The sequence below is a fragment of the Monodon monoceros genome, unplaced genomic scaffold (genome assembly GCF_005190385.1).
Source record: "Monodon monoceros isolate NGI ecotype Baffin Bay Population unplaced genomic scaffold, NGI_Narwhal_1 Super_Scaffold_12, whole genome shotgun sequence".
In the NCBI taxonomy this organism is placed as follows: domain Eukaryota; kingdom Metazoa; phylum Chordata; class Mammalia; order Artiodactyla; family Monodontidae; genus Monodon; species Monodon monoceros.
In genome coordinates this window covers 166,814,575-166,840,695 of record NW_021703768.1, presented here as the reverse complement: position 1 = coordinate 166,840,695, position 26,121 = coordinate 166,814,575, and the positions used below count along the sequence as shown (strand labels likewise).

General features: G+C 57.5%; 3 protein-coding genes across 4 annotated transcripts in view; 1 reads left to right on the top strand and 2 right to left on the bottom strand.

The window, feature by feature from the left end:
- UPF1 (UPF1 RNA helicase and ATPase) overlaps positions 1-3,939 on the top strand; it is a 36,087-nt gene extending 32,148 nt beyond the window's left edge. For both annotated transcript variants that reach the window (XM_029216354.1, XM_029216353.1), the window contains exons 21-24: positions 208-369; positions 504-721; positions 1,066-1,188; positions 2,122-3,939. In XM_029216354.1, the coding sequence (XP_029072187.1) occupies positions 208-369; positions 504-721; positions 1,066-1,185 (500 nt within the window). In that variant the 3' untranslated portion in view covers positions 1,186-1,188; positions 2,122-3,939. The remainder of the gene's footprint in view (positions 1-207; positions 370-503; positions 722-1,065; positions 1,189-2,121) is intronic.
- GDF1 (growth differentiation factor 1) lies at positions 2,885-6,159 on the bottom strand. Its single transcript, XM_029216356.1, has 2 exons — positions 5,779-6,159; positions 2,885-5,119 (listed from the first exon to the last, which is right to left on the bottom strand). Exons 1-2 carry the CDS (start codon positions 6,101-6,103, stop codon positions 4,332-4,334), a joined length of 1,113 nt encoding a protein of 370 aa, XP_029072189.1. The 5' UTR covers positions 6,104-6,159; the 3' UTR covers positions 2,885-4,331.
- A 129-nt stretch (positions 6,160-6,288) lies between these two features.
- CERS1 (ceramide synthase 1) lies at positions 6,289-24,723 on the bottom strand. Its single transcript, XM_029216357.1, has 7 exons — positions 24,410-24,723; positions 21,917-22,076; positions 17,325-17,505; positions 14,669-14,830; positions 14,049-14,196; positions 13,708-13,817; positions 6,289-6,487 (listed from the first exon to the last, which is right to left on the bottom strand). The coding sequence occupies exons 1-7, from the start codon at positions 24,656-24,658 to the stop codon at positions 6,445-6,447; spliced, it is 1,053 nt and encodes a 350-aa protein (XP_029072190.1). The 5' UTR covers positions 24,659-24,723; the 3' UTR covers positions 6,289-6,444.
- Between the last annotated feature and the right edge of the window lie 1,398 nt (positions 24,724-26,121).

The following is a 26,121-nucleotide window of genomic DNA, read 5'->3' as shown; positions in this document are numbered from 1 at the left end:
GAAAAGGTGCCTTCCCAGGCACCAGCCTCAAGGAGGCTGTTGGGCGCAGGGAGGGGGAGGGGGTTGAGTTGTGAGATTTCTGCATCAGGTGACTTTGCTGTTAGGGACACACCAAGAAACGCTGGGGCAGACAAAGCAGTGACAGGACCAAACAGACATTTCAGCTGGATGCAGTGTGATGCCTGCCGTTCACCTTGTGTCTTATAGGCCGGCCCTCGAACATGTACTTCCAGACCCATGACCAGATTGGCATGATCAGTGCTGGCCCCAGCCACGTGGCTGCCATGAACATTCCCATCCCCTTCAACCTGGTCATGCCGCCCATGCCGCCACCGGGGTATTTTGGACAAGCTAATGGGCCAGCCGCAGGTGAGCACCGAGTGGCATCCCATGGGGAAAAGCAGTTTGGCCTTGGAGTTTGTTCACATCCAGGCTTTGAGCAGGAGTGCTTGTCTGTGAGGCTCAGAACCTCGTTCAAGGAACCCTGGATGGCTGTCTTTCAGGCCGGGGCACCCCAAAAGGCAAGACTGGTCGTGGGGGACGCCAGAAGAACCGCTTTGGGCTTCCTGGGCCCAGCCAGACGAATCTCCCCAATAGCCAGGCCAGCCAGGATGTGGCGTCACAGCCCTTCTCACAGGGCGCTCTGACCCAGGGCTACATCTCCATGAGCCAGCCCTCCCAGATGAGCCAGCCCGGCCTCTCCCAGCCTGAGCTGTCCCAGGTGAGCCCTCTGCCACTTTAACTTGAGACGTCTCACACCCACAGAAAAGTCAGACCAGCCCAGGGAGCCCTCTTCACACATGCAGACCCCGTGACACTCACCCCTAAAGACCTTAGCAGGGGGACTGTAGGTCTAGAACATTCCATCCACAATACTGTCCTGGGTAGCACGTCTCCAATGGTGAAGTAACCAGTGTGGGTTTCCTGCCACTTAGGCTTGAGGATAAGTTTCCAGATTATTCCCTGCGGCTGGTGATGGGCTGGACGCAGAGCAGGTTCTCAAGCCTGGGAGGGTGAGTGCGCATCCTTCGACTGGGTGCTCATCTCTCCAACCTTGTCTTCCAGGACAGTTACCTTGGAGATGAGTTTAAGTCACAGATTGACGTGGCGCTGTCGCAAGACTCCACGTACCAGGGGGAGCGGGCGTACCAGCACGGCGGAGTGACGGGGCTGTCCCAGTATTAGAAGGCAAGCTGGCCTCTGGAGGAGGTCTTCGCTGGGATCTGGACTTGTAGGAAAATTTGGGAAATGTGGGAGTCTCAAGTCCTCGAGGGGCCAGTGCATCCTGTCACCTGTCACTCTGGGTCCCTGCACCTCTTCTTAGTGTCTGGGGGATGTGAACTTCATGCACACCGTCTGTGCCACGGTCCTCTCCAGAGAGAGTCTTAGAGCTGCTCCTGGTGGGCAGCCAGGAAGTGGACGTACCCCTCGCCCTGACGAGGCAGGTCATGAGGGTGGCGAGGGCCCCAGCTCCTAGGTGCACGGGTGCCTCGGGGTGCTTCTAGGTGCCCGCGAGGGCCCTGCCTCATGGTTCTCCACCTGTAACGAGGCCGAGCAGGGCAAGCATAGGCCTGGGGCTTGCTCCTCTGCCCCTTCCTGTGTGCATGGAAAGTGGGATGCAGTGATGCTGGGAGAAGGGGCCTCATGGTTCTCCATCTGTAACGAGGCCAAGCAGAGCAAGCATAGGCCTGGGGCTTGCACCTCTGCCCCTTCCTAACGGTGTGCAGGGAAAGTGGGATGCAGTGGTGCTGGGAGAAGGGGCCTCATGGTTCTCCATCTGTAACGAGGCCGAGCAGGGCAAGCATAGGCCTGGGGCTTGCACCTCTGCCCCTTCCTGACGGTGTGCAGGGAAAGTGGGATGCAGCGATGCTGGGAGAAGGGGCCTACCGCTGTTGAACAACACAGGCTCAGCAGCCTTAACTCTTGGCTGCCTTCTCTCCGGGTGGGAAGTCATTGGTCTGGCTACCCGGCCGGCCTCTGAGGTCATGTTTAACACATGAGGACGCAGGTGCCAAGTGGAGTCGGGGAGAAAGCCCCGTCCGTGCCTTCTGGGCCAGGCCCGGGAGCTGCCCCGGCTCCCACTTTCTCTGAAGCCTCTTGCCCTCCCTCCCTCCCCAACAGGTGGCAGCGGAAGAGCTAAGCTACGTGGCTTAGTCCATCAGCATCTTATTCTGGGTAATAAAAAATAAAAATAAATGGATACCTGTTTTCCACTGCTAAAACTGAAGCACCACTGTGAGCAACAGGAGAGGGAGAGGAGTACCCGAGGGAGAGAGGAGCCCGAGACAGAGCGAGCGCCCACTGCTGGCACGTGGCGGCGAGGAGACGGAGAAGGGAGAGCGGGAGGTGGGGCGGCCACGGAGGACCGCCCGCCAGCGAGCCCCGCCAGCCCCGCTCGCCGAGGAGCCCAGCGCTCGCCCGCTGCGTCCACACCTGGGTCTGCGACCAGGGCGGAGGGAGGAAGACCCTCATCTCAGAGTAGCCCTTTCCTCTGTTCTTTTCTTTCTTTTTCTCTTTTATTGAAAGGGGACTACGTTTTAGCAGGAAAAACTACGCGTTTCTGTGCTGAGCAGGCTCCTTGCGGTGGCGGCCATGCCGGGAGAGCCCCTCAGAGTGTGGGTTCTGTCCACGCTGGCTCTGATATCGCCGCGCTCACACTGCCTGTGTTCTAGGAGGGTTTTCATTTAAAGAAAATATGGTGGTTTGTGTTTTTCTGTCTGTTTTTTAAAGATTCTTTCAAAGGAGTACTGAAAAATATACTTTCCTGAATTTGTCTCTCAAATCTTAGTGGTGGACCTGGGAGATGCGAGAAGCTTCCAGAAACGAAGTTTAAACATGCCAAAACAACTCAAGATTAGGATCAACACCTGTGACGGGAGGAGGATTTTTTTTTTTTTTTTTTTTTTTTTCCAGTTTTAGCTTCCAGCAGCTTCTCCCTGTAGGTCAGGGCAGTGAGGGAGCATGGTCCCGGGCCGGGCAGGCGACTCCGTGGTCTCTGCTGGACTCCGAGAAGCAAAGCGCTTCCCGTGTGCCGTGGACTCGGCCCCACAGGAGGGGCCTCGGGCAGGACTGGCCGTGAGGCCAGAGGGCAGGAAGGTGGCAGTTCCCTGGCCAGTGGCTCCTTCCCCAGGGTCCTTCCTGAGGATTTGGTGGAAAGCACCAGCCAGGAGGATCTGTCCCCGTTCCCAGGGAGGCTCCCACCGCCGCTGTGGCCAGTTAGGCTCACTGAATGCCCCATCCCCTCTTGTTCCCCACCCTACCTGACTAGTTTGGAGCCCTTCTACCTGCGGGCACAGTTTTGATGAGGTGGGGTCATTTTAACTTTGGCGGGGAAAGGGAATACGTTTCTGAAATAAGTGGTACAGGGGGCCTCTGCCTGGGTCTGGGTTGCAACTTGCATTTATTGTTGCTGGTGGAGTCACCCCCAGCTCTTCGCACACCGTGATGGGGGTTAGCCTCCCTGGCGGGACCTAGTTGGGGACTGTCTAACCCTAACCCTGCCTATCCAGGCCCTGATGACCCTGACCCCCAGCATCCCCCTCCCCATGTGCCTTATCCCAAAGCCTCCAGATTCCAGCTGGTACATGGGAGAGATGGGGGACACACAGGCCACCTTCCTTCTGGCAAGGCCTCTTATTTATTACCATTGCTGTAGTGCTTTCGGTTCCCACTTCTTTTGGTAGCTGCATAGAGTTTGGATAGGTTTTTGCTATGACCCCTTGTGCACTGTCCCCATGGGTGACACACCCACCCACCCTGTTCTGTCCCTTGGAATGCTTTGCCTCTGCTTTGTGCTGTTTGCTTTTTTCTCCACCTTAGCAACAGTTGCTATGAGTCCCCCAAATCAAGAAGCATCTGTACCAAGGCAATGTAACTTTTTGATTTTCGGTCAATTTGTTGTTTTAACTTCTTTTGTCACCAATAAAATCTTAATAAACAGCTCTGCATTCACACTGGGGCTGGATAACTACAGGGGGTGGCAGAGCACTTGGTTTGGGGGTTCTGCCTGGTTGGGGGTGGGGGATTCGGAGCCACCTCAACGGCAAAGCTGAGACGGGCCAAACCTGTGCAGCAGGGATGGGAGTGGGGGAATCTGGGCCTACGCAGGGTCAGTTCCTGGGGCCCGTGTACATTAGACGTTGGGCCCCCTAGAGATGGGTTCTGGAAAGGCTGCGCCGGCGGCGTCACTTGTAGGACCTCCACCCACCATGCTGGTGGTCGATGGTGATGGACATAGCTGCTTCCCTCCCCACTCCCAGGTGACAAGACCCGAGAAGGCAGCAGAGCGGACCGCGCAGTGTTTATTGTTGCCCTCTCCCGCCCGCCCCCGGTCAGCGGCAGCCGCACTCATCCACCACCATGTCTTCGTAGTGCCGCAGTACCACGTTGTCGCTGTTGTCGAAGAAGAGCACGGAGATGGGCGACAGGCGCGCGGGCACGCAGCAGGGCAGGCCGGCGGCGGCGCTAGGGGCGGCCGCGTGCATGAGCGCGCGCAGCACCGCGTGGTTGAGCGCGGGTGTCCCGCCGGGTTCGGACAGCGCGGCGGGCAGCCCGCACTTGCCCTGGCAGTAGTTGGCCAGGAAGCCGCGTGGCGCGATGACCCAGCGGTGCCAGCCCACCTCGCGGAAGCTCACGTAGAGCCGCCGCGCGCGACACGCGCCCCCAGGGCCGCCGCCCACTGCGGGCTCGGCCTCGCGCCGCGGCCGGGCCAGGGGGTGGCACAGGCGCGGGTCGAGGGTCACCAGCAGCAGCGAGGCCTCGGCCAGGCTCGCGCAGGCGGCGGGAGCCCGGGGACGCAGCGCCAGAGTCAGGCGGAGGCTGCGCGGCGCCGAGGTGTTGCGGGCCCAGGCGGCGCCCAGCAGCTCGGCGCGCACCGGCATTCCCAGGGCGGACACCGCCTGGCGGAGCACCACCTGCCCGGGGCCCGCGCCCGCCGGCGCCACGCTCAGCTCCCAGCCGCCCGCCGTCCCCGCCGTCGCCTCTGCAGCCGCGAAGCGCAGCTCCAGGCGGGCCTGGCTCGGGCGCTCGGCTGGCTCCACGGCCGACAGGTCGAAGACGACGGTCCACTCAGGGCACTGTCCCGCAGCTGAGGCGGGCTCCGGGGGCCGGGCGGCCGCGCCTGGGGAGGAAGGGAGAGTGCTCGGCTGGCGCTGGGTCCCCACTCGGTGCCGACCGGCCCGCGAATGGGTCTTGATTGGGGACAGCGGGGGAAGGTGAGCGACCGGAGCTGGGGGTCGCACCATCTGTTAGAAGGCGTCAAATGGTGTGAAGCGGCGGTGGGTGAGGGAGATGGAGTGGGGGCAGGGCGTCACTTGCAAGGAAGAGGCCCCGACCAGTGTAGGGCGGCCAGCCCGCCGTTGGGGACATAGGCGGGGGTGGGGAGGTGGGGGGGGGGAATGAGCGAACGCATGGGGCCAGTGGGGAAGCGATGCTAGGGCGGGTGGCATCTGCAGGAAGGCATCAAGTGGTGTGAAGCGGCAGAGGGGGTGGGATGGAGTGGGGGCAGGGCTTCAGCTGCAAGCAAGGGGCCCTGCTCGGTGCAAGGGAGCCTGGCCTTCGGACCACTCCCCCACCCCATCCCCTGTCCCGGCAGGTGTCCACGCGGAGGAGCTGAGGGAGTTCAGAGGCCCAGGTTGCTTGCGGGCTGGACGGGGAGGGTGGCGACCCTCAGGGCTCTCCGGCCTTCCTCACGCGCCGCTGGAGGCTCGTGGCGGGCTCGGGGCGCCCAGCGGGGTATCGGCCTCCCAGACCCACGCCCCCAGCGCAGACCCCACTCACCGCGGTCCGGGACGTGGCGCACGATGTTTCCGGCGACCCCCAGCTCCTCCACATGGCACGGCCGCAGGGTAGTCCCCAGGGGCGTCCTCCGAGGGCCCGCCCTGGCCTCCTGGTGGTCCCGGCGACGGAACAGGCGCCACATGACAGGGGGTACAGGCCGGGACTTGGGGGCGCCCCGGGGCACGTCGGGAAACCCGAGAGCCTGGAGTAGGGCGGCGGCGGGGCCCGGGGGCGCGGGGGCGCGGGCCGGGGGTGACGAGGGCAGCAGCATGGCTAGTAGGAGAAGAAGGACGCGGCGGCCCGGACGCCGGCACAGCGGTGGCATCTTCGTCACAGGCGGCGGCCGGGCGAGTGCTCAGGGGCTGCTGGGCTCCGGGACCTGCGGGCTGGGGGCGGGACCGGGGTCCCTGGAAAGACCTGGGCCAGGTCAGGGTCTCGGGGGGCGTGGCCGCGATCCTGAAGTCGAATAGGGACCAATCACGGGGGCGGGGTCTCGAGGGGGCGGGGCAGGGGTCCCGGGAGTGGCCAGGGCGGGGTGGGTTGCGGCGGGGGCGGAGCCTGATAGGGCCAGGGTACAGGGAGCGAATGGGGGAGCCGCGTGGCTGGTCCCCGAGGGCGAGGTTGGGTGGGGCTGGGTCCTGGGCGGCGGGGCCGGGGTCGAGGGGTTCAGAAGCGCTTGTCCTTAACCAGTCCATTCCTCAGCGGCTTCCTGCGAGCCAGAACCGGCCCAGGTTAGCCTAGGGACCCCACGCCACCACGTAGCGCCTCCCACCACCGTCCCGCCCTCCTTGCCCTCCTTTTCCCAGCCCCGCCCCATTCTTCCTCCCAGCCCACAAGGCCAAAAGACCCTGCCATCTGCCTGCTGGGCAAGTGGTCCCTGCTCCTTCCCACAATTAAACCCTCCTCTCCCCTCCCCCCTGGGCCACCCGCGGCTGCTGGAGGGCAAAAGTCACCTACCAACCTCTGCCTGATTTAAGCCCATCGCCTGGACCTGGACCAGCACTTTATCCTCCTCCTCTCTCAGGGAGGCAGAACTGGCCAGAGCCCCCGGCGATCCCACCGGGCAGGCTCCTCCCCAACTACAATGGCCCTACCAGGAAAGGCTTCCCAGCCCATGATTCTCCATCCACTGCCCTCTGTCTACACCTGCCGCAGCCCCTACTTTGCTTCCATGGCCTTAAAACAAGTTATGTAGTGTTTTAAAACGAATCAGTACTGTAAGATCCCAGAGAAAGACCCCTAACGTCTAAACAACGTTCATGGTTTGCATATTTCAAACCGTCTACAAAGATGTCTTCTCCTGCACCTCAATTTTCCAAAAATGTGCCACCGAGATCGCTCCCATGTGCACTGATGCTCTCCTTAATTCCATCTTCCCTGCCTGTGTTAGTGGCAGGTCTCTGGGGTTCCGACTGGGAGGGGACCTGCACCCTGGGGATCTGCCCAGGTCCACCTTACTGGACTCAACAGGTCTACCCCTGCCCCTCACCGCTATTGCCATCACTTGCTCGGTGTTGTGTCCCGTTTAACTGGCCAGCCTGCTGATGCCAAGACAGCATCTCCCCGCAGTCTTATGGTCACGGCCATTGACCATTCCTATTCCCACGTATGAGAACCCTTCGTGCCTTTGCACATGGTCCATCAGTCTCTGCTGAAGTGAATTCTACAGTCTAGTTCATGTACAGCCGTATTAAGTTTTCTGAGCCAGTGATATATGTTCACGATCAAGACCTCAGAAAGCATAGAAAACTCAACAGTTCAACCGAGCGGCTCCTAGGGATCTACCACCCTTTGACTTCTGTGTATCCTCAGATACTAGCGTATGTGCATTACCGTACCCTGCAGCCCTTTGGTTTGTGGAGCACTCTAGCTCAGAGACCGTTCCATATGAGAACGTAAAGACTTTCCTGGAGAAGATGGTCTCAGTCACTTCGGTTTGCTCTTCCCTGGGGCTGGAGCCACTGGATGCCCCTTCCTGGGAGCACACCTCCCGCCCTCGGCCCACTTCTCCGTGGGCTGCTGTTTTCTCTCGCGGTGTGGGCTGCTGTTTTCTCTCGCTGCCACCGCGGGAGCCCTTTATCTGGGAGATCAGAGATAAGCCGCCCGTGGACCTCCCATCTGTCCTGTATCTTCAGCTTGGCCTGTTGGTCTTTTAGACAGAGCAGAGGTGGGGTTCCCAGCTTCTTGAGTCTTCTCATAGTTCAGTTGCTGGACGGCACAGTCTCTCATTTCGACTCTTGTTTGATTGCACAGCTTTCATCTCTGCATCAACATCTTTGATGCTTTGGGAGTTTGCACTGGGGGCTCATGCGAGATAAAGATGGTTACCAAGCAAGCGTCCCATTGACAGTTCTTCCTTCCCTCCCGGGATGCTTCTTTGCTAAAGTTTGATGGGCTCAGCTCTGTTCCCACTGTTTTAATTCCTATACTTCTATAGAAGGTTTAATACCTCCAAGGATCCGTACCCCTGCCCTGTGCCTCTTTATAAGAGCTTTCCTGTGGTGATTCTGGTTTGTTTTTCTGCACAAGCTTCCAAGTGCCCCCTCCCTCCTCAAAAACAGTGTATTTGCGGGGGAGGGGAGTACCCAACTAGGGCGAGATGGCCTCTCTGCAGAATCAGATTTACACTTTTTCGTCTCAGTGCACCACAGCGGGAAAGAGAAAATCAGGACGAGGGTGGAAGCTGCAGGGGGATGTGGGCAGGCAGAGACTCGGGTGGATTCTGGATGTTTCCTTGAGGATAAGGAGGAGAGGGAGAGAAGGGGGGCTCCCTAGGGTTTTGCAAGGTTTTCACCCTGAGTTGCCATCAACTGCGATGGACAAATGTTCACGAGAGGTAGTTTGCGGTGGGAATGGGGGTTGATTCTGGATATTTAGAAGGTGCTTGGAATGTCAAGCAGACGCTGACACAGACAATGGCACTCAGAGGAGCACTGTGAGCTGGGAGAGAAACTTGGAAGTCGGGGTGGATTAAGTGAAAGGGCCCTGGGAGAGGGGGAGGCCAGACGCGGAGCAGGAAGGCACTAAAAAGTGAAGCGGGAGCCCACGTGCCGCAACTAAGGAGACTGCGAGCCGCAACTAAGACCCAGTGCAACCAAGTAAATAAATAAATATTAAAAAAAAAAAAAAAGAAAGAAAGTGAAGCAGGGAGCAGAGGCAGACTGGCGATTGCAAAAGGAGAGGTTGGGTTGGGTATGGGGTTTCTTTTGCGGGGGTGACAAAAATGTTCTAAAACCGCAGTGATGGTTTCACAACTCTGTGAATGGACTAAAAACATTGACTTCTACACGGCAAATGGGCAAATTGCATGGTGTGTGAATTCCATCTCAATAAAACTGTTCAAAATAAGGCGGCGGGGAGTGACCACCAGATTTGTTTAGCATCAGTGGAGCGGACAGGAGTGGTCTCGGGGTGGTGGGGGGAAGACCCCAGAGGGAGCTGGGTTCGAGAAGGGAGGAGGAGGGGGTGCTGGGCTGTAAGCGGAGCGGAGAGAGGAGGTTTCTCTTCTTGATCAGAATGTCCCTGAGCAGGCAAAGGGGTGGACATCGGTGGCCCGGGACGGTGGCCTCAGAGGGAGACGGACCATCTACCAAAGCAGCCAGCCAGCACTAGAGGGTGGATGTCCTCATCCGGCTACCCCTGCTTTCCTGGGGACACGGAAGCCAAGTCATCGGGTGAGGGGACAATGGTGAGGACAGTTGATGGCCGAGGAGAAGGAAGAGTCTCAGGAGATCAGGCACTGCCCAGGCATCGCTGAGGACCCCTGGCCCCCATTAGTGCTGCAGCGAGGACCAGATGTGTGGGTCGTGGCTCTTCAGATACAGCGGGGGCAGCTGAGAGTGTCACAGAGGAGAAAGCCGGTGTACGGAGGGGTGGGGTAGCCTCGGGCAGGTCAGCAGACCCAGAGCGGGGTGAGGGCCCCCGATGGATGGCGGTCCCAGCAGCCCAAGAGAACGATGGGGGCTTCAGACCGAGGTCGTGACCAGGGTGCAGGGGCTACTGCAGGGGGCCGAAGACAGAGGTCCAGGAGGGGCCCCACGGAGGGGGGTTCAGAAGAGAGAACCAGCAGGAGCAAAGAAGTCCTCAGTGCTGCTTTGCCATGGAAGACTGGGGTCCTTCAAAGTGGTTCTCAGTCATTGTTTTCTCACTGTTTTCAAATCTAACTGCATTTTCATCATACATGGTCTGCACGATCCTGGTTCTGAGCAACTGAGGTTGCCCCTGGTTTTTTTCAATTTTGAGAAGTGTTCCTGTGCTTAAAAAGAACATCTGTTCTTGCTTCGGAGCTGCCTGATGAGGAACGTGGACTTTACCTCCTGTGGTCCCATCTTGCCACGGTTTAGGGCTGCATCATGCGGATCCTTTCACATCAAAAATTACACCTGACTTTCTCCTCCTGTCTTTTTACTTACAACTTTTATTTATCCTGGAGTTGAAGTCTTGACCAGGTCAGAGGTGGATTTATTTAAAAGCCCAGTCGCGTAATTGTCATGATTATTCCATGTGTGTTTATTTGCATGCGCAATATTTGAGATTCTACCCTCATTCTGCATTACTTACCCTGCTTTTTCTAGCTTTCCTTTCCTGCATTTACTTTGTTGTACCTGTTTTTGGTTCCATTCTCCCCTCTACACCCTAATAGTGTTAACATAAATACTCAATATAGCCCAAAGGTAATGCCCTACCCTCCTGCAAAATGCAAAGCCACCAATCCTGTTTCAATAATATTAAATATTTCAGCTCTAATTTTTTAAAATCTCTCAAATTAGGCGTTAAAAAAAAAATTTTACCCAGATATGTATCAATTTCTCTGCTGATCTATCTCTTGGGGTAGTTTTCTGAAATATTCTCCTAGAGAAGATCTGTGAATGGTAAGCCTTCTTAGTTTTTGTTCCTGCGGATATCCTTTTTTTTTTTCTGGTGGGGATGCTGGGGACCAAACCCAGGATCTCATGCAAGCCAACAGGTATCCTTTCTCTTGAGTAACTGTTTTTAAACTTGTGTATAAGAGTCCCGGTTTCTTGTTACTTCCTTTCAGCATTTGAGGTGATATCTGACTCCAGTCTTCCAGCTTCCCTCGTTGCTGTTAGTCTGTCACTGTTTCGTAGGTCATCTCTTCTTTTCTGTGGCTGTTTCACATTTCACTATGATGTGTCTGGGGCCCGGATGCCTTTGTATTCATCCTGCTTATGATTTATGTCTTGTCACTTTCTGGAAAAATTCTCAGCATTATGTCTTCTCATGTTGTCTCTCCCTGTCTATCTCCTATTAGGACTCAGCCACATAATTCTTACTATTCTAGCTGTCATATTTTCCATTTGTTTAGGCTGCATCCTAGGTAATTTCTCCACAGCTTTCAATTCACTGATTCTCTTTTCAGCTGTATCTAATCGTTGGAGACTTAACATCTATAATAGGTTGAATGGTGGTCCCTAAAAGGATATGTCCACATCCTAATCTCTAGAACTGTGACTGTGACTCTATTTGGAAAAAGAGTCTTTGTAGATGTAATTAAGTGAAGGAATTTGGGATGAGACCATAGTGGTCTAAATCCAATGACAAATGTCCTTATAGGAGCCAGAGAGACCATCTGAAGACAGGAAATGGAGATTGGAGTGATGCAGCCACAAGCCAAAAAACATCTGGAACCCCCAGAAACTGGAAGAGGCAAGGAAGGATCCTCCCCTAGACTTTCAGAGCAAGAGTGGCTCTGCTGACACCTTCATTTCAGACTTCTGGTCTCTAGAACTGTGAGAGAATAAACCTCTGTTGTTTCAAGCCCCCTAGTTTGTGGTACTTTGTTACGGCAGCCCTAGGAAAGAAATATATTTAACATCCAATGCTGTTTTTCATGGTCTCTCATGCCTTTTACATTTTTAATAAACTTTTCATTTTAGAATAATTTTAGATTTGCAGAGATAGCATAAAGAGCTCCAGGGTAGCCCTTGCCCAAGTCTCCCCGAACGTTAACATTTTATATCTCCACAGTGCATTTATCACAACTAAGAAACCAATGCTAGAACATTGCTATGAGCTAAACCATAGACTTTATTTGAATTTCACCAGTTTTTCCACAGATGTCCCTTTTCTGGTCCAGGATCCCACATTGCATTCAGTCAATCTGAGCTGAGACGGATCCTCAGTCTCTTGTTTTCCATGACCTGACGATTTTGAGGTGTCCTGACCAGCTCTTTTGTGGCACATTCCACATTCTCATTGCTTTTTATCCTATCTTGTTTTATACCCAACTGTGCTAACTCTAGCCATCCTTAGGGACCAGGTTCTGCGGGTGGTGCCCATGGGGCCAACCATGGCAGCGTGTCCCCAGTCCCCTGTCATTTCTGTATGGAGTTTGTTCTTTGCCATCCTAGTGGGAATGCTGTCATTTGGGGCTGGAGGCGCCAGCCTCCCAACTCACATTCTGGCTGGACATTCTTGGGGGAGACAGAGCAGGGAGCAGGGTGGAGCTAGGTGGTCTGGCTTGCTCTTTGCCTTGGGCTCTGCGTTTACAAGGACATCTCTAGGAGTTCACTGTTTTACAGCAGAAAGGTCTTTCAGTTTTAGATTTAGCCAAGCAGGTGCCTCCCCAACCTCACCCCTGGAGTTCTCTTTAATCACTGCTTCTTCTGGAAGCCTCTGAGGGTTGGTCAGACTCCTTGGTGAGACCTCACTGACCTCTACACGCAATTACCAACTCACGTTCGCTGGACATCGACAATCCGACACCCTCAAAACTAGACTCCCAACCCCCTACCCCCACCGGTGCACACGGCCCTGCCCTGAGTCCCATCTTGGTAAATGGCAGCTCGAGCCAGAGGTCTTGGGTCATCTTTGAATTTTTTATTTCTATTTCACCTACATCCAAAGCAAGTCTGGTTAGTTCTACACCAGAGTTGGGATCTGACCACTGGGGTGACCTCACCTGCGGCCCAGCCCTCTTGTGTCCACAATCCCTGCTCACCTGCCTGACTCCCCTCTAACCTGGGTGCTGGCTTTTTGGCTGCTCTGGCAATTCCCTCAGTTCTTTGCTCCCCTTCTCATGTCTTTCAAGGAGATTTTTTAAAAATCTCTGCTTCTCTCATCCTCCTCCCTGCCCATTCTGACCCACACCTCATTGCACTCTGAGCCCACTGCTTCCCCGAAACCATCTTTCCCAGGTTGGTCACTGATGACCTCCCAGGGGTCAAATCAGAGGGTCTGCCGGGGAGCGCCCTGCGAGCCTTCAGCAGCCCCCACCTCACTGCTGCTCAACCACTCCTCACATTGACTGTGAGGCGCTGCACACCTTGGACCCTGCTGGTCATCCCAACCTGCCTCCATTCACTCCTGGGGCCCCTCCAGGCCAAGGGCTTTGGGCGCCATCTGGCTCACATCCCAGGGCTGGCAGTCCCGAGGCCCCTACCTCCAGGACGGTCGAAGAGGCCCCTTTGGCTCGTCATCCCTACAACTCCCACCTGGGCCCAAACCCCCGGCCCCATCTCCTGCTTGGCTGACCAGTGGTTGCCCCGCTGGACCAGGGAGTATTAGCCCGAACAGAGCCCGGGCTCCCTGGGCCGCCCATGGCACCCCCTCACCGCCCCCTTCCACTGCCACCTGCTTAGAGGTTGCCGTCAGGCCTGGAAAACAGCTGATCCTCAGCACTGGGCTTGGCCCTCACGGCTCCCACCACCGAGACCCTGATTCTCACCCCTCACCTCTCTACCCGCACCTTCCTCGCTGTCTGTCCTGACAGCATCTAACTCTGTCGCTACATTGTCCATGCCTTTATTGCAGTCTCTCTTTTGGATGCAGGCTCCGGGGGGGGGGGGGGGGCAGCGTCGGCATCGGCCTCATCGGCTGCCGTGTCTCCGGGGCCTACCCACAGAGCGCGCTCGATCGGACAGACGTGGTTAAGGAATGAACTAGGGCTGGGGGCCCCTCCACACTCACTCAGCTTTGCTGGGCTTCGGGCTCAGGGCCTCTGCTGTGTCATATTCCCGCACGTCCTTCAGCTCCCGCACCTGGCCCGTCAGCACCTTGGCAGCAAAAGCCACGATGTACTGTGGGAGGGGAGGGCACAGGTGAGAAGAGAGCCCCGTCCCCGACCTCGCTGCCCTCCTGATGGCTGGGTGCTCCTGCCACCAGCCCTTTGCACGTTGCCTAACATGCCCCTCCTCCCTGGGAGTGCGTGAGAAGGGCGTGCACCTGGAGCGCCCCTTGGGGACGGGGACCGGGACAGGACTGGCATCTGAGAAGAAAGGGGTGGCGAGGAGTTGTGAGCGCCAACTCACCAGGAACCAATAGAGGTTCATGAGCGTGAGCAACAGCAGGAGTGCGTTGAAGAAGAAGTAGAAGGGGATGTCAGGCACCGACCGCAGGCTGCAGTAGCTCGTGGCATACAGGACCTTGAGCGGGAACCAGTAGAGGCGGAACCAGAACCTGCAGGAGGGAGGGGCGCGTCGAGGAGGCTGTGGGGGAGAGGGGGAGGGGAGCCCCCTCCCTTCCCCCCAGTCCCTGTCCTGTCCCGTCTGGACTCATCCATCTGCCCCTGCACATCCTCACTCATCCATGTCTCCTTACCCAACCCTTGTTCATTCCTGCCCAGCTGTCTCCATTCCTGTGCTGTCCTTTCCTGCCCAGCTTGCTTATTCCCAACTCGTGCCCTCTGCTGTCCCACCAGACCCCGCCCACATCACCCTGGCCCTGTCTGGCCCCTCCCACCTCACCAAGCCCCCACCCACCTCACCAGGACCCACCCCTTCCCTGCCCACCCGCCTCTCTAGGACCCACTTCCTTCCTGCTTGGCTCCACCCACTCTCATAAGCCCCACTTCCTTCCCGGCCTGGCCCCGCCTACCTCCACCAGGTCCCCTCCCCTTCCACTAGGCCCGCCTCCTCCCCTGCCGGCTCACCAGCTGAGGCTGAAGCTGAGGCAGCCCAGGTCTGCAGCCAGGGCGTGAAGCCGGTGGTGGGATCCTCCGCGGGACTTGAAGTAGACATTGAGCTTGGTGAACTCCAGCTGTACGTCACTGATGTCATGCAGGAAGAGCACAAGGATGCCCACCTTGTGGTACCTGAGGAGGAAATCGGGAGAGGAGAGAGGGCTGGTTACCCTGGGACCCCTACCCGCACCGAGGCTCCCAAGGACAGGCCCCCTTGGCCACCCCTCCAGGCTTCCCGTGGGTCTGTTCAGAGCTGTCGTCCCTGGCCCATCTGCCCTGCCCATCCCCCCTTCACAGGGCTAGGTCAGCAGTAACACCCAGGCTGCACCCGTCCTGTGGCAGCCACACCCCAGGCTCAGGAACCTCCCTGGAAGTGCCCTCTCTGATCCTTCCTCATCTCTGTGACCTCTGACCCTCCATGACCCCTGACCCTCACAGGCCTGGGTCATTCTGTGTCCAGATACCCCACACTTTCAACATGACTGCCTCACTGATGCTCCCAGGTTTGTACATTTAACCCGAACACTGCTGCAAACTGCAGGCTTGCCTGGGAAAGGCCGCACCCCCACCAGGATCTGACGAAGGCTGGAGTCCCGTCCCTATCCAGCCTTCCGCCTCACAGCTGCTTGGTGCCTGAGTTCAGCCTGGATGTGGCTGTGCACCTCTGTCACCGTCTTCATGCCCACTCTGCCCTCCTGACAGCCACAGGCTGTTCTCATCCCCTAACATCCCTGGTGTTCCCGGAGCCTTCCTTCACCAACTTTCAGTCTCGGCTCACCTGTCACCCCTGACCACCCCACCTCACCTCACCACCTCTGCAGTCCTTATCTTCCGACTTGAATTTTCCATAGTGATCACCTTCAAACAAACTGTTAGTTCTTTTCTTTCATGGGTTTTTTTTTTTTTTTGTGGGGGGGTTGTTATCTGATTCTACCCTCTAGAGCAGGGCTGTCTAATAAATTTTCAAGAATGATAGGAATGTTCTAAATCTGCGTTGTCCAATACAGGAGTCACCAGCCACATACTGGGCTGAGGTACAGAATGTGTGATTTTATTTAAGTTTAATTAAAGTTGACATGACCACCTGTGGCCAGCAGCTACTGTGCTGGAGGGCACAGCTAGTCCAACAAGAATAGAATTTGAGGGGCTTCCCTGGTGGCGCAGTGGTTGAGAATCCGCCTGCCAATGCAGGGAACACAGTTCAATCCCTGGTCCGGGAAGATCCCACATGCCGCAGAGCAACTAAGCCCGTGCGCCACAACTACTGAGCCTGTGCTCTAGAGCCCGTGAGCCACAACTACTGAGCCCACATGCTGCAACTACTGAAGCCCACGCGCCTAGAGCCCATGCTCTGCAGCAAGAGAAGCCACCACAATGAGAAGCCCGCACACTGCAATGAAGAGTAGCCCCCACTAGCCACAATCAGAGAAAGCCTGCGCGCAGCAACAAAGACCCAACACAGCCAAAATAAATAAATAAAAATAAATTTTAAAAAATGAATAGAAGGGCTTCCCTGGTGGCGCAGTGGTTGGGAGTCTGCCTGCCGATGCAGGGGACACGGGTTCGTGCCCCGGTCCGGGAAGATCCCACATGCTGCGGAGTGGCTGGGCCCGTGAGCCATGGCCGCTGGGCCTGCGCGTCCGGAGCCTGTGCTCCGCGACGGGAGAGGCCACAGCAGTGAGAGGCCCACGTACCGCAAAAGCCAAAACCAAAAACAAAAAAAATAAATAAAAAATGAATAGAATATGAGCTGTATATGTCGTTTAAAATTTTCTTTTTTTAAAATTTTTTTTTTGAGTTTCCATGTTCAATTTTTATTTTTTTTAATATCTTTATTGGAGTATAATTGCTTTACAATGTTGTGTTAGTTTCTGCTGTACAGCAAAGTGATTCAGTTATACATATATATATATATTCTTTTTCATATTCTTTTCCATTATGGTTTATCACAGGATATTGAATATAGTTCCCTGTGCTATACAGTAGGACCCTGTTGTTTATCCACCCTATTTATAATAGTTTGCATCTGCTAATCCCAATTTCGTTTTAAATTTTCTATCAGCAACGTTTAAAAAAAAAAAGTAAATAGGGAGAGGTAAAATTAATTTTAATAATATATTCCAATTGACTCAGTATATCCGAAATGTCGTCATTCAACATGTAAATGACATAACAAAAGGACGGCAAGATATTTTCACTCTCCTTTACCCTTGGAATCAGGGTGGCTTTTATACATACAGCATGCTGTGGTTTGCACAGGCTCTGCCTTGAAGCACTATGACCACGTGTGGTGGCCACAGTGGGCTCTAGAACATAACGTTTTGTCTACTGTGCTCACGGCTGTGCCCCCAGCAGCACCTGTCACATGGCAGGTGTTCAGTAAACACTTGCTTTGTGACCCAGCCAAGGTTGCCATCCAGGAGGAGCTGGAGGGGGACAGATAGGGTGGGGGCAGGTGGTGCCTCTCTGCACCTGTTTTGCCCCATCACTTCAGAATCTCTCTTCAGAAACCTCTCCCACAGACACCCCCATACCCCCCACCCAGGCATCAGCCTCTGCCCTGTGCCAGCCTCTTGCCACTGCTCACGCCAGTGCCCTCCACCCTCCTGTCCCCTCCTGGACTCACCGGAAGGCATAGGACGAGATAATGAGGACCAAGGTGACCACATGGTGGATGAGCATGACCACTGAGTCCTTGCGCCAGGCATCCAGGTACAGCGTGGCGTAGATGGAATGGCCGTAGAAGCTTCCCTGTAGTAGGTAGGCAACTGCGATGTCCCGTGGTACCGCCATGCCCGTCTTCCAGCCTGGGGAGGGCCAGACCGTGACGTCAGGGACCTGCAGGGCCTCCAGGACCCGCAGGCGACCCCGAGCATTCCCTCAAGCCACGCATGGGTCCTCTGCATGCTGGGCGTGCCACGCGTCTCTGCAGCTGTTCTGGTCGCTGGTTTTCTGTTACCCATTCTCCACCCATCATTGTTTATGAATAGGCATTACTTTTTAGAACAGTTCTAGACCTACAGAAAAAGGTGCTCCTACCCTGAAATTGGTCCTTTGCAGAATTTCCAACTGTGCCCCAGGCCCCCTTCCCCGTCTTCTCTTACCAGGCTCACTCAAGACACCTGGTCCTGGGTGCCGCCCTCCCAGCAAATCCCCAAACCGATGGAGGCTGCCACCTGCCTTGCTGTGCCGGCCAAGCAGCTGAGGCAGAAATCACACACTTTCCAACGCCCATGAGTGCGGGCTCTCCCGCAGAGCGGGCCCGGCTCCACCTCCCCTCCTGCAGCCACCTCCTGCCCCCTGCCCCTGCACATACGCCCACCCGCACTCAGGCCTCATGCCTTCCCAGGGGACATCGCTCCCCCCACCACCTCCGCCTCCCTTCCTCAGTCCATCATCGAGGACTCTGCCGGAATCGACCTAGAACTCCAGACTGTGCCCTGCTGTCTGCGGCTCCTTCTTTGTCCATCCCCCGTAACGGCCTCCCTGGGCTCCATCCCCGGTCTCCTGTCCCTCCCCCTCCAAGCCTCAGTGATCTGGAGCTAGACCCTCAAGTCCCCCTGGAGGCCAGCTATCCCTTAGATGCCTCCTATGCTGCCACCTCAGTGACAGCCCTTCGTCTGTACCCTGGTCCTGCCTGCAACGGAGATCCACTTGGACCTCTATCTGGGGGTCCCTCTTCGGTCCCCACCTCCACTTACTTGCCCTGCCCCCACTGAACCCACCCTGGTCCAGGTACCGTCATCTCCTCCCAGCGCTGCCCCAGCTTCTCCCGGCCTCCAGAGCCTATTCCCGACTGTCCATTCTCCCCACAGCAGCCTCGATGTCTGTGAATACACAGACCCCATGATCTGGCAAGTCTACTCTTGGCCTGTGCCCAAGGAAACTGAAAACAGGGACTCAAGAGACCCCCGTATACTCATGTCCACAGCAGCACTAGTCACAATCATCAAAAGGGGAACAGCCCAAATGTCCATCAGCAGGTGATTGGGTACACAAAATGTGGTAAATCCACGTTTCGCGTAGCCACATCATGTGGAATATTATGCAGCCCTAAAAAGGAAAGAAGGCTTGACACACACTACAATATGAATAAACCTCAAAAACATTATGCTGAGTGAAAGAAGCCAGACACAAACGGGCACATGCAATCACAAACCAATGATTCCATGTATATGAAATGTCCACAGAACAGGCAAATCCATAGAGACAGAAAGCGGATTAATGGTTGCCAGGGGCTGGGAGAGGGGGGATGGCAAGCTGCTAATGGGGACGGGTCTCCTTTTCGGGATGATGGAAATGTTCCGGAACTAGATAGACACGGTGCTTACGCAACACTGTGAACGTGCTAAATGCCACTGAACTGCTCACTTTAAAATGGTGAATTTTTAAAAGTTGTGGTAAAAATATACATAACATAAAATTTACCATCTTAACCATTTTTACGTTTAGTAGCACTAGGTGTATTCACACTGTTGTGTAACCAATCTCTAAAAGCTCTTCCATGTTGTAAAACTGAAACTCTGTTCCCATTAGACACTCCCTCTCCGTTCCCCCTTCCCCAGCCCCTGACACCCACCATGCTACTTTCTGTCTCTATGGATTTGACGAGCCTAGGTGCCTCACATAAGTAGAATCACACAGCATTTGTGTTTCTGTGACTGGCTAAAATGGTTAATTCTGGGAATTCCTTGGCGGTCCAGTGGCTAGGACTCCGCGCTTCCACTGCAGGGGGCACGGGTCCGATCCCTGGTCGGGGAGCTAAGATCCAGCGAGCGGTACAGTGCGGTCAAAAATAAATAAATAAATAAAATAGAATGGTTAATTCTATGTTATGTAAATTTTACCTAATTAAAAAAAATGAAAGACACCTGACAGATCACTCATCCCCCACCTGAACACATCCAGGGCTCCCCAATTGGGCTCAGTAGCAAAACTCACACTCCTGGCTGGGTCTCCCCCCACGTTCCGTGCACAGCCTTGTGGCAGTGCTGCAGTCAGCAGAGGGGGGCCTCCCCACACCTGCCAAGTGTCTCTGTCCCTCTTGGGAAGGAAGGGACGCGGAGGCACCCTCTATGGAAACGGGACACCCTCTTTTCCACCTATCACACTGGCGAGACTGCTACAGTGGAGAGCACCCCCTCTCCAGCTTTGGGCCCCAGATCTGGGGCAGAGGGAAGAGGGCAGCAGATAATTCCCCATCTGGGCTGCGTCTGCACCTCCCTGCACGTTGCGGGGTGAGGTGGGCCGGGCTCTGTCTGTGGACCTCCCACCTCCTCTCCACGCACACCCCGCCTGCTGCTCTGGCCTCTCCATGTCACTCCTGCCTCATCCCCCTCCCTGATCTCCAGGATCAGCCACCTGGGCATCCCACACCCAGCTCCTGGTCTCCCCCAAACCTGCCCCACCCTCAGCCCCCTAGACCCTGGGGTCAGCCCCACCCTCCTTCTCTCTCACACCCACCTATGGTTTGGCAGTGAATCCTATCAATTCTGCTGTCAAAACATTTCTTTTCTTTTTTTTTTTTTGCGGTACGCGGGCCTCTCACTGTTGTGGCCTCTCCCGTTGCGGAGCACAGGCTCCAGACACGCAGGCCCAGAGGCCATGGCTCATAGGCCCAGCCGCTCCGTGGCATGTGGGATCCTCCCGGACCGGGGCACGAACCCGTGTCCCCTGCATCGGCAGACGGACTCAACCACTGCGCCACCAGGGAAGCCCCAAAACATTTCTTAAATCAGCCACTTCTCTCCCCACCACAACCCTGTCCTGGGCAGAGCACACCGGCTCCTGCCCTCAGCCCCACCCTTAGGTCGTCCTGTCAACGTCCCCCCTCTGCTCGTGGCCCTATGGAAAAGACCCCCACTGCTCCCACCCCACCTGACTGGGCTCCTTGCTGCTTCTGATCAGCCAGTAGCGTGTCTGTCCGACAGTGGCCTTTGCATTTCCCATCTGCCCCAGGTTCCTCCCAGTCCCCACTCAAAAGTCACCTTTGGTGGGACCATCGCCATCCCTATAGAAAATGCCCTCCTCCCCACCTCCTAGACACCCCACATCCCATGCTCCTCTGCTCACTCAAGTTTTCTCATCTTCACTTATCACCGTTAACAGATTTCCTATTTCACGTTAACAGATCTGTCACCCCAAAACACAGGGGTGGGGGGCATTCTCTGACCTACTCACAGTTGTGTCAGCACAGCACCCGGTACAGAGTAGGTACTCAATAAGTGTGCCTGCAGAGAAGCAGCTAACTTGTAAGTGTGCTATCACAGCATAATTTATAAGCAGGAACCAGAGGCAACTCCATGCTCGAAACTTCAATTACAGAGAGAGAGTTCAATTACAGTTCATTCTCATAAAGGAAAATTGAATGACAGCTCAAACCTCCCCTCTAGGGATTTATGACACGGGAAATGTGCGTGTGTTACACGGGAAAAGTGGCCATGTGGGCAGCATGGTCACAAGACAGACAGGTGCAGCGCAGGGGTTCCATGCCCAGCTCCCTGGTGCCACCAGGAGCCCTCCCAGGATGTTTATATCACACGGCAGGAAACATGTCCATGTGTGTCCCTGATACACGGTCTGGGTGGTCAGCACAAGAGTAGAGAAGCCTGACCCCTCGTCGCAGACTGAGTTTTCTACATCGGCCTGCCGGTTGGTAACAGAGGACACTGCAGTCAAATTCCTGCCCCTCCCACCCAGAGCTCAGGCCTTGATGACACCCACGTCGAATCCAGTCAATGGATGCAGCCACTTCTCATCACCTTTATCTCCTTGCCAAGCTGGTCCAAACCACACTGGTCCCTTGCCTAAACCCTGGGCCCAGCTCCCCTCCTTACCCAAGATTCATCTGTCTCCACATGGCAGCCAGAAGAAGGTTTTTTATAATCCACAAACCCATCCCATTTAGGACGAAACTCAAGCTCCTGCCATCCTCCTCTCGTCCCCATATTATCAAGCTCATGCAAGCCCCAGGGCCTTTGCACGTGTTGGACTGCTTGCCTGGGCCCACACAAGGGGTCCCCTCCTCTAGGATGTTTCCCTGAGTCCTGACAGGGACAGGTGCCCCCTTTTCTGGCCCCAGGGCCCCTTCATCGCCCTTGTCTCAGAGCAGACATCCAGCATGGGATGTCTGATGAGTGTCCAGCTCCCCCATGTACCCTTCTCTGAGTTCAGAACAGCGCCCTCCCCCAACCTGCCCCATCCCTGCAGGTCCCCTACCATAGAAGACGGAGGGTGGGTCGTGAAAGAAGGGGTAGTCAGTGCCGAAGAGCAGGTAGGTGCTGTAGCTCCAGGCGCCCAGGTAGAAGAGAAACTTCCAGGCGCTCTCAGGCATCTTGGCGGCATCTCTAGGCTGGAGGCGGCACCGCTTGGCTAGGGGCTACGGGTGAGAAGGCGGGCGGCCATCAGCACTGGTAGCCAAGGGCCGCTCCTCCAGGGTAGGGAAACCAAGGCCCAGGGACTCCCCAGGCCAGGCAGTGCCGGGCCCGGTACCCACAGCCTCCTGGAAAGTAACCAGAGCCCACGTGTACCTGCCAAGGGCTAAACTTAGGGCCCAGCTGTCCAGCCACAGCCGCAAGGGGAGGGGAGTGATGGGGGAGACCTGGGCGGAAACGTGAGGGGAGGCTGTGAGGAGAGGAGGGGGACACGTGGGTGTAAAGCAAGGGAGACCAGTGGGGTCAGTCCAGGGGACTGGGGGGCCTGGGGGGTCTCAGGGGGAGCTAAAGGTATGACAGAGAGGAAGAAGGATTAAAGAGAAGACTTGGAAGGGGCAATGGGAGTGAACTGGAGGGGAATATGGGGGCATCCGGGGGAACATGGGGGGCTGGAACCCTAGCAATCCCCATGGGGGAGGAACTTGAGGGAAGAGGGTGCCTCAGAGGAGGAATTGGGGAGACCAGAGAGGAACGGGGGCTGGGGAAGATGGGGTGGGTAGGTGGGGGAGGACATGGGAACTCAGGGGAGAAAAGGAAGAGAGGATGGGGCAGAGGAAGAAAGAGGGTCAAGGAAAGGACATCGCAGATGGGGGGACCTGAGGGGACAGCAGGGAGGGGACAAAAGAAGTGGGAGCATGCAACGGTGAGGCATGGAGGAATTTCAGGGACCCTGCGCCCCTGGAGTCCTGGGGGCAGAGCCTCAATCTCTCTGGGGGCGGGGCTCCAGAGCTGCCGGCCAAGCCCCGCCCCCCTCCCCTAGGAGCGGCTGAGGGGGCCGGAGCACCAACAGTCGCCATGGAGACAGCCAGAGCCAGCTCCGGTAACCCCTGGCAACCACACGACTGCCAAGAAGATGAGCTTTGGAGAACGAGGCAGCCCCTCCGCCCGTTTCTTGGGAAGGGCGAGCCACGAACTGGAGTGAGTGCCCGACGTCCAGGGATTCTAAAAGTGAGGGGCCCGTGACCTTGCTGTCCCCCACCCAGCACCCTCAGGAACGTGGGGAGGAAGCCTGCTCCACCCTGGTAGTCCCAGAGCAACCATATCCCCCTCCTGGGCTCTGGCCCTCGTCCTCCTGGACCTCCCACTGCCCAGCTGGAAACTGGGAAGGTGGGGGAATCAACAAAGCAAGATTGGGACCAGGGCTCACCTACGGAGGGCCATAGTCATGCCTGCCTCCCCCTCCCTGGAGCAGCGTGGTGGCTGGGGTCTCTAATCCCCATGTGGGTCATATGGGGGTGGGAGTGGAGACAATGGCAGCCAGACAACACACCATCCCTGACTTAACAAGGGCCAGCCTCTGGCCAGCCAGCAGAGAAAGGCCCCTTTGTTGGCTCCAGGCACTCTGTCCCTGCACCCCCTGCCACCTCCAGTCAGACGGGCGGAGTGACCCCAGCTGGTCCTCAGGGAAGTCACAGCCAAGCTTGGAGCCCAAACGCCTTCCAACAAGCTCCCATAGCAGCGACCCCTCCCCAAGGATGGGAGGGAGGCCAGGCGCCAATGTTACCCCACAGTCACTCTCCAGCTGGGGAGGTGGCCTTCCCAGGCTCGCCGGAAACTGAGCAATTCGGTGGCGACCCCTTGGAGCCCGCACAGTCCAGCTTCGCAGACCCAGGCCGTGCCACCTCCCCCAAAGCCTGCGAACACGGCGTGGCCAGGGAGCCCAGGCCTTTGCATCCCTTGATCGGAGGGTGGCGCTGACTCCAGACAGACGAGCGGCAGCGACTGGGCAGCTCCTGCCTCTTCCCGGTCGCAGCGGACGAGCCAGTCCCGCCGCCGCACCGACCCCGGACACCGATCCGGTTCCGAGCGCGCCCCAAATGACCCGGAGGCGCAAGGCACACGCAGCCCCTGTGCGCCGAGCCTTCCCTGCCCGTGTCCTCCGCTCCTCTATACCCAGCTCAGCTAGGTCCGAAAGAGTGCGCAGCAGACAAGGCCCTCCCACCGCCCGGGGCCCCCTTGTCCCGCACTGACCGGACCTGTTCCCCCACATCTTGAGCATCCTACCCTTGTCAGGGTCCCCACGTTCCAGGCTTCCCCCAGCCCGGCCACACCCCCACATCCACTCGCAACCCCACCCCGCCCTGACCCAGAGGGGCACGCGGCCGCCCAAGATTCCGCGTCCCGAGCTCCTCCAGCCTGAGGCTCGCCACGTTCCAGTCACCCTGGTCCGCGGAGACATAAAGGGGCGCGCGGCGGCCCTGGGTCCCCGCCCCGGACTCCCTAACATCCCGGCCCCCCAGCCCGGGACCCCCACGTCCCAACCGCCAGCAGCACTTACCCGAAAGAGGCGCGAAGTGGCCGCCGAGCGCAGCGCGGTCCAGCCGAGTGCGCAGAGCGCCAGCAGCAGCAGCTCGGGAGGCGCCAGGTGCGCGTGCTCGGCCAGGCCGCGGCGCGCCAACCCCCAGCCGCAATCCGCGCAGCCCCGCGCAGCCGCCAGCGCACTGCCCCAGCCGCGCTGCACCAGCTGCGCGTAGCTAGGCATGGGCTCAGGCCCCGCCGAACCCGCCGCGGTCCCCGCCGCCGCCATGCCGCCCGCTCCCGGTAGTCCCGGCAGTCTGCGCCCGCCCACGGTGGCCGCCGGAGCCGCGCGCCCCGCGTCACGCGCCGCAGTTGGGCCGGGGGCGCGCTGGCCGTAGCCCGTGGGACGGAGGGGCGGGGCCAGTGTTAGCTCCGCCCCGCAGGGACGCGGGGCCGGGGCGTGCAGGAGCTGGGTCCCCCGGAGGCAGCAGCGGCGACCTCAGGCGTACAAGTCCTGGTGTTGTCTCGCCGCGTCCTGGAGGCGGGCCAGCGATCTGGCTCATTTTCCAGTGGAGGAAACCCAGGCGCGGGGGAGGGGGGAGGGAGGCGACCGGGGGGTGGAGGGGGTGTCTGCCTGGCGCCCGCCTGACCTGAACCCGAGTAGGGCCGCAGCGGCCCCGTGTCCCCATCCCTCGTCCTCGCTTGGATGCCCTTGCCCATCCTGGGCTCCTTCACCCCATCAGGCTGTGTCCGCAACATGGGGCAAGGTGAGCACCAGTAAGCCGTGCCCAGGACCAGCGATTCTCTCTTTCCCAGGCCCTCCAGCATGCTTCTCTTGCCCTGTCCCACACTCAGGCCTCACCATACCCCCGCTTGAGGGCCACCTGCTGCTCTCTGTGACCCTGAGGACCTGGCAGGCCTCCCTGAAGCGGATTAACACAGGCCTTCAGGGAGGCCAAGGGAGTGAGCGCCCATGTGGGGGAACTCAGGCTGGCTCAAGACCACCACTTCATTGGGACCACCCCCCATGATCTTCCACTGTACACCGACCAGGCCCTGTGTCCAAAGCCCCCAATGGCCATCACCGAAGGCACCGGTCACCTCTTGGGGACATCGTCTCGCCTGCCACTGGTAGCCCTCATCCCAGCCCCAGGACTCCCGCACGCCTGTGCCCCTCCCTTCTCCCCATCCAGGAGTCCTCCCACAGCCTTCCGAGGTGGGAGGAATCAGTGTGTGCCCTGCAGGAGCCAGGCTGGGTCCCATATGGCCACCAGCCTGACCTGACCTTCAGGTGCACAGGTGAAAACAGGGGGGGGGGGTCAAAGGGGCCCTCATCCCTCCTCCTTTCCCTCACCCTCTGTCCTGCAGCAATCCAATTCTCCTCACCTTCAAATGTTCCCAGAATCCAGCCACTTCTCTGCACCTGTACAGCCTTATGCGACCCTCGGCCACCCTTGTGCCTCCTTCCTAGTGTCTCGGCCTCCTCCTTACCCCGCTCAGAGGCCAGAGGAAACCTACCTGTCCCTCCTCTGCTCACAGCCTTCCATAGCTCCCATCACACAGAGTAAAAGCCCATCTCCTCACTGTGACCCACAACCTATCCTCACGCCCTTCTCTCTCCATCTTTCTCCTTCCGTTCCAGCCACAGTGGCCTCATAGCTGGAGGTGGCTCTCCAACACCCCAAACAGTCCTGCCTCAGGGTCTTTCACTGGCTGTTCCCTCTGCCTAGAATGCTGTTCCCCCAGGTATTG